Here is a 6,527-nt window from a genome sequence, read left to right on the forward strand (position 1 = left end):
CCCCTGGGTGTGACTGAGTCGGGAACGGGCGCTGGGGGCTGGGACGGGCAGTACCAGGCCCCAGCCCTTCCTCCTCCCTGATTGCTACCACGGTCCCTGCCTGTGTTGACATCACCAGTCAACCCTCCCGCTGTCCCGTGAGCGCCAGGCAGCTGGACTCCGGGCTCCAGGCTTCCTTGAGACCGAGGCAGGGAGACTGGAGGGGACCCGCCCAAGGCCCTCAGGAGGCACCGCAGAGCCAGCCATTCTCCCCACGGCAGCCGCTCCCCAGGGGAGAGGACTCGGGCTCCTCCCCCAACAGCCAGCAGCCCCACCCGAGGCGTCTCCGCACAGCCACCCTGCAGGATCTGGGCTTAATCCGGCGCACGAGGGCCGGTGGGCGAGGAAAGGATTTGGTTTCGTCCCTGTAGATGCCCGAGCCTTGGCCCGAGCCCCGGGCACAGGAGCGAAGGCGCGTGGCTGCCCCGCCTCTACCAACAAAGGCTTCCTTTATTAAATAGAGATGCGCTGCATTCCATTCAGAGGCGGAAACTGGACGTGGTGAGGGATGTGTCCAGGTGGTAGCCGGGCCCTGAATGGGCTGTGAGGGGGGAGGGGGGCCTGGGGCCTGCCTGTCCCACCCCTGTCCTGCGGGCAGGGCTTGATGACCTCGGTCCATGCTGTCTGAAGGGCCACCCTCAGCTGATAGCAGGCTTGGCGCCATGAGGCCTTGGCTGTGCTTTGCTTTGGGGGAAAAGTGCCCCGGTCCTTCCAGCGGCGGTGGGGGCGGTGCCTCCCGGAGCACAGGGCTCAGAGGGGCAGGGGCAGGGGCAGGTCACATGGGAGGGGCCTTGTCCATCGGAGGAACTTGGAGGCAGTTCTCAAGCAGGTGCCAGCTGGCGTGGAAGTCCCTGGCGGCCCCTCCTAGCACCACTGCCCCATGGGCACTTAGGACGGCGGGCCCACTGGGATGGGGCGAGGGATGGCCACAAGGGGGTGCTGGTGCGCAGGGCTTGGGAGCTGGGTGGGCAATACCAGGAGACCAGGCTGCCCAGCAGCCGCAGGCACCTGCAGGCAGCAGCTCCCGAAACTGGGGCGGAGGGTGCCGGCTGGCCCAGGGGTCCCCTCCCGAAAGCTGAGCCCTCGAGTGTGGGTCCGGGTCCTCGGTCTCCGGTGCCTTCCAGCCTCGTGGTGGCTGTGCCACTGGGAAGGGGTCCTGTCTCCCTGGGATGGCGCGTGGGACTGGCTCAGCACGCCTCCTCGCCTGGCCGTGTGTCCGTCTGTGCAGCTTCTGGCTCCGGGCTGGCTCCCGCACCGTCCTCCTGTCCGCCCGTCGGTCCTGGGCCAGGCTAGGCCTCCTGGGGGAAGAAGCCCAGCTTGGCCAGCGACATCTCCTTCCGCAGCCTGGTGATCTCCCAGAACATGGGCTCTGCTGCAGGCAGAGAGAGGGCGGAGAGCTTGGTGACAGCTCAGGGTCACCTTGGGCAGACGGCCTGGCCCTCCCCTGGCTCTGGGCAGGGCAGCAGGCAGGCACTCTGGGCTCCCCGTCCCCCAGGACAGATGGCCTCGGCCAGTGGCTGCACTCTCCGAGGGTGGGGTCTGAGGTTTGCAAACTGCTGAGTGCACACACGTGCAGGGGCCGTGCTGCCCGGGGAGCAGGTGGCGGTCGCTCCCACAGCCGGACACGGATGAGCAGGTGCACACGGCCACACACTCGCAATGCCTTCCCTCCTCACCTCCCAAGGCCTCACCGGGACCTTGAGCAGGGCCAGTCCACGCAGCTGGAAGGAGGTGGCCCCTCAGGGCTCAACCCTGGCCTGGCTGCGGCCTTCCCCGGGGGAGTTGGCCCCCACAGGTGGGGGAGAGGCGCACACTCCAAACTGGTTCAGGACACTCTTGGGGAACCAAGTTTGGAGGAGCGGGAAGCTAGGCTATGCAGGATGGGGGGAGGGGGCAGGGGTGTCAGAGGACCCGCTGGGCAAGGGCACAGGGGGAGGCCCAGGTTCAGGGGCCATGAGAAGGCCACACCTGGAGGAGAGGGGTCCCCGGGGAGGCCCCTCATGCAGGTTCTCAAACGCCAGGCCAGTGACAGGGAGCTGTCCCTGCGGGCCTTGGGCCAGGGAGAAAGCAGTCAGACCAGGTGGGGGGTGGCATCAGGCTAGCGTTCCTGGTAAAGCGGGGTTCAGAGCTCCTTCTGCAGCTCACATCAGCGCCAGGCTTACTGGCCCTTTCCTCACCCACAATCTCCCCCTCACGGAGTCCTGGCAGAAGCCTCGGACCGGCCCCATCCCCATCCCCCAGGGTGCCATCCTCCCGTCGGCCACCAGGGGGCGCTCACCGTCCTGCCGCACCAGGCCTTGCTGGATGTAGCGGATGTAGGTGAAGAAGTTGCACACAGCGGTGATCTGCGGGAAGAAGGGGAGGGGGGGATGTGACCGCCAGTCCTCAGACTTGGGGTCCCTCAAAAGCCAGGGCAGGTCAGAGACCAGAGCGGGACGCCCCATGTCCTGTCCCATCAGAGCCTGAATCGAACGGGGCTGGGCTGTTTAACAATAGCAGTACTATTACAACCTCGACTAAAAACAACAGCAGCAACTAGCATTTAATCAAGGGCCCACCGCCAGGGAGGCAGCCTGCTTCTCATGCCCTTGTTACGGGGGAAAACGGAGGCTCCCAAAACGAAGCCAGCTGACAACCGTGGAGGTCACAGAGCCAATCGTGGCAGAGCCGCCCACCCCCGCGGCTGCTGCTCTGGATGCCGAGGCTCGGGCCAGCCAGGCCTTAGCCAGGTGCTCCTGGTAACGCCAGGGAAGACAAGGGGATCGGCAGCCGCTCCCCTGGCGGCCCTGGGTGCCCATGCCCGAAGCCCCAGCCCGGCCAAAGCCTGCTCTGCCCCCTGTGCTCAGACCCGGGCCCTGCCACGAAGACTCTCATACGGTAGAGAGGATATTGCAGGGCCCTCCCCAGGCTGGGGCCCCATCTCCCCGATGCTGAGAGAGCTGGCCGCTAATGGCTCATAGGTGCCCCTCTGCCAATGGCTACCTGGCATGGGGGGTATAAAAGGCCAGTCCCCTTGCCTCAGGGTGGGACCCACTCAGCCGCAGCCAGACCCCAGCCTCGGCCACACCCCGCTTCGCTCCGCCACCTCCCCTCGCCTGCACCCCATCCTGCGTCCTCTCTAGCGCCTGAGCCTTGCACGTTTCTCTGAGGCTCTGCCTTTAGGGACACCCGCCCTGAGGCAGAACGGTAGGCAGCTGGCAGTGCCCACAGCAGCCCCGACTGGACGTCCAGCCCCCTGGGGAAGGGGTGTCCAGTGTGTGGGGGCCCCAGACGGGGCCTGGAGAAAGTCACAGGGAGCGGACCTGCTCGTGCTGGGCCCTCAAACACACAGGAACCCTTGCCAGGGACAAAGTGGGTGCAGGGGGGCTGGTGGCCCGGGCACAGGCAGGGAGGTATGAAGGGAGTGTGGCCAAGTCAGGGCACCAGCCCAGTGAGGCCAGAATGCGGGGGGCGGGGCAGGACTGGCGGGGGGCGGGCAGGAAAAGGCCAGGTGTGGCCCGTGGTCCCCACGGGAGGCTCGTGAGCAGGGACTGGCGGGAGCAGGGGGTTCTGGCCCCAGGGCTGTGCTTGGGGACAGAGCTCCTCTCCCTGCGGACCCCACACGCCTGGGTCTCCTCCGGATGGGACCACATCCTCGGGGACCACAACCTAAAACGTCCCCCCTCCTCATCCCCCAGGCCAGAGCGGGCGCCAGGCCTGAAGGAACCAAGTCCTGAAGGTGACTTGGCCGGGCACGGGGATGTCCGCGCGTCCTTCTGCGGACTCCGAGCGGGGAGACCCGGCGCTGAGCGGCCCAGGCACACCCCCTCCTCTCTAAGGCTCAGACTCCCTTTGGGGAAATGAGTCAGCTCACTCCTGGGGGTCCCCACCGGGGCGACATGCTCGGTGCCCTGCGGAAGCTGTCGGACAGACACGCTGCCCGCACTGGCCAGCCTGCTGCCAAGGACGTGGCCGTAAGTCCATTCAGACCCCACAGGCGCCCCTAGGAGGCCAAGGGGAGGAGTTTCCTCCGAGGCCGCCCGCACGAGGCCGCCTTCGCACCAAGCTCCTCCTCTGCCCCCTACAACCCTCTTCGCCGTCCATGAGGGGCCGGAAGAGTGGGGACCACCCCACCCTTACCCCCAGCTCGGCGAGGCCCCGATCAGCCCGGTCACAGGGCAACAGGGGGCAGGGCTGGGAGTCCTAGAGGGTCCCCCGCCCCGCGCTGACGGCGGGCTTTGTGACAAACACGCCTCAGGACCCCCCCAAAGCCGGGGCTGGAACGAAGGCGGGCGCAGGCGCCGGGACTGTAGTCTGACCTCCAGGCCACTGCCTTCATCCGGGGACATTAAACAACACAGGTGCAGGGGCACCCAGATTACGTCTTGGCCAGCGAGAACACGGGCACCTAGTCCTTCAGCCACAGAGGCACCGGGTTCCGCCAACGGCCACACGCGCTCGGGAGAGGACCCCAGTCTCCAGAAAGGAGGCAGCCGGCGGACACCTTGGCTGCCGCCCAGGAGACCTGAGCCGGGCGCCCCGCTAAGCGGGGCCCAGACTCCTGACCCGGGGGGAGGAGAATGAACGGGTGTTGGGAGCTGGGCTGTGCGGCCCGGTCAGTCCCCGCACCTCTCTGAGCCTGCCCTGTGGGTCAAGGCCCAGACTCCTGACCCGGGGGGAGGAGAATGAATGGGTGTTGGGAGCCACGGCGTGCATGGTGACTTGTTCTGCAGCCAGAGCCAACCAGGACACCTGGCTGGGCTGTGCGGCTCGATCAGTCCCCGCACCTCTCTGAGCCTGCCCTGTGGGTCAAGGCCGGGGCCCAGAGTCCCAGCCCAGGGGGCCCCTCAGGAGCCAAGCGATGCTCTAAATGGGTGACTCACCCTGGCCCGGGACGATGGCGAGATGTAGTAGTGACTCTCGGAGTCCCCGAGCCGGATTCGGTGGCGACAGGCACGGGCCAACCCGCTCAGGGCACATGTGCTGGGGGAAGCAGAGGGGCCATGGGGCCGGCTGGGCTCACCCGCCAGCTCATGCGGGGGATGCGCAGCCGGGAGAAGGCGCAGTGGGAGGGGCAGCAGACAGACATGGGGGCGGACCTGGCGTCCTCTCCCCAGGCCCAGCCTCCCAAGGAGCCCAGGGCCAAGCCAAGGACGGGGCAGGCCAAGGGCTCCCTGGGATGGACCCCCCCAAACCCTCCCCTAACCCCTCGTGGGTGGGAGAACATGGGCAACCTCATGCCGGGTGTACCGAGGAGCCCCTAAGATGCCTCTCCAGCCCTGGCCAGTTTGGCTCAGTGGATAGAGCGTTGGCCTGCGGATTGAAGGGTCCCGGGTTCGATTCCGGTCAAGGGCATGTACCTTGGTTGCGGGCACATCCCCAGTAGGGGGTGTGCAGGAGGCGGCTGATCGATGTTTCTCTCTCATCGATATTTCTAACTCTCTATCCCTCTCCCTTACTCTCTGTAAAAAATCAATAAAATATATATTTTTTTAAAAAAGATGCCTCTCCGACTTTACTGGGGCCTCAGACCATCACCCCTTCCCCGGACTAAGCAGGAGTCCACTCTCTCCTCCACTTAGTCACCAAGGCCCCAGGCCGGGTCACGCCAGCAGGGCCTTTCGCCGGCTCCCCTCAGCTCCTAGGCAGCCCTGTGCCTTCTTCTTCTTCATGTGGCCGCGAGTGCCAAGGAGCCAGGTGCCTCTAACGCTCCACATCTAGCCCCCCATCTTTCCCTGCTGCTCCCCACTGCCCAGGAAATAGCCGTGGAGAACCCCGAGCAAAGAAAGGTTAAACAGGCTGCTTGGCTGCGGGACTTATCAGAGCCTTTGCTGCCTCCAGGTTTGCTGTGGCTCTCCGCTTGGACCAGCGAACCCTCTTTTCAGGGACATCTCTTGGTGGTTTGGGAAAGGCTGGCCTAGCAGGTTAAAGCCCAGGTCTCACGGGAGAACCTTCCACTCTGGCTCCAGCCTCAGCCCCACCTCCCTGCCCGCCCATTGCTCCACCCACCCACTCGGAGGTGTTTCCGTTGACACCCCAGCGTCTCCTGCCTGTACTCATCCAGCCCCTCCGCCTGGAAGGCCCTCCCCTCCTTGGCAAACTGCTTTCACCCTGCAAACCTGCCTCACATGCCCCCTCGATAAGGAGGCTCCCACCCCCGGCTGCCGAGGGGGCCTGCTCCCCAGCTCCGCCTTGCTCCGCTGGCCACGTGGTTCTGCTCTAGCCCCGCTCAGCGCGGCCTGAGCAGCAGGAAGGATGAGGTGCCAGGGCCACTGGGCCACTTAGGAGCAGAAGGCAGAGCTGGCAACTGACATCACTTAGGTGTCAATCGGGGACCGGAACCCACTGTGGGGGAGAGGGGGTGGGAGAGGGTGCATCAGGCCAGCCAGGAAGAGGGGGACCCAGCTCCCAGACTCCCCGGAGAGCCTGGGGTCCGTGACTAGGGGCAGGATGGTCAGTGGGCAGAGCCACTGTCCCTCTTCTGTCAGGTGCCCCTGTACCCGGCCCCC

The 6,527-nt window shown here is 66.0% G+C and overlaps 1 protein-coding gene across 1 annotated transcript in view; it reads right to left on the reverse strand.

Annotated features, from left to right (window-relative positions):
* Positions 1-396: 396 nt before the first annotated feature.
* RAB3IL1 (RAB3A interacting protein (rabin3)-like 1) overlaps positions 397-6,527 on the reverse strand; it is a 20,778-nt gene continuing 14,647 nt past the window's right edge. Inside the window, exons 7-9 of the mRNA XM_014544547.1 lie at positions 4,902-5,219; positions 2,318-2,384; positions 397-1,411 (exon numbers count right to left, since the gene is read on the reverse strand). Of these exons, the coding sequence (XP_014400033.1) occupies positions 1,329-1,411; positions 2,318-2,384; positions 4,902-5,219 (468 nt within the window). The 3' untranslated portion in view covers positions 397-1,328. The remainder of the gene's footprint in view (positions 1,412-2,317; positions 2,385-4,901; positions 5,220-6,527) is intronic.

The sequence above is a fragment of the Myotis brandtii genome, unplaced genomic scaffold (genome assembly GCF_000412655.1).
Source record: "Myotis brandtii unplaced genomic scaffold, ASM41265v1 scaffold369, whole genome shotgun sequence".
Classification (NCBI taxonomy): Eukaryota; Metazoa; Chordata; class Mammalia; order Chiroptera; family Vespertilionidae; genus Myotis; species Myotis brandtii.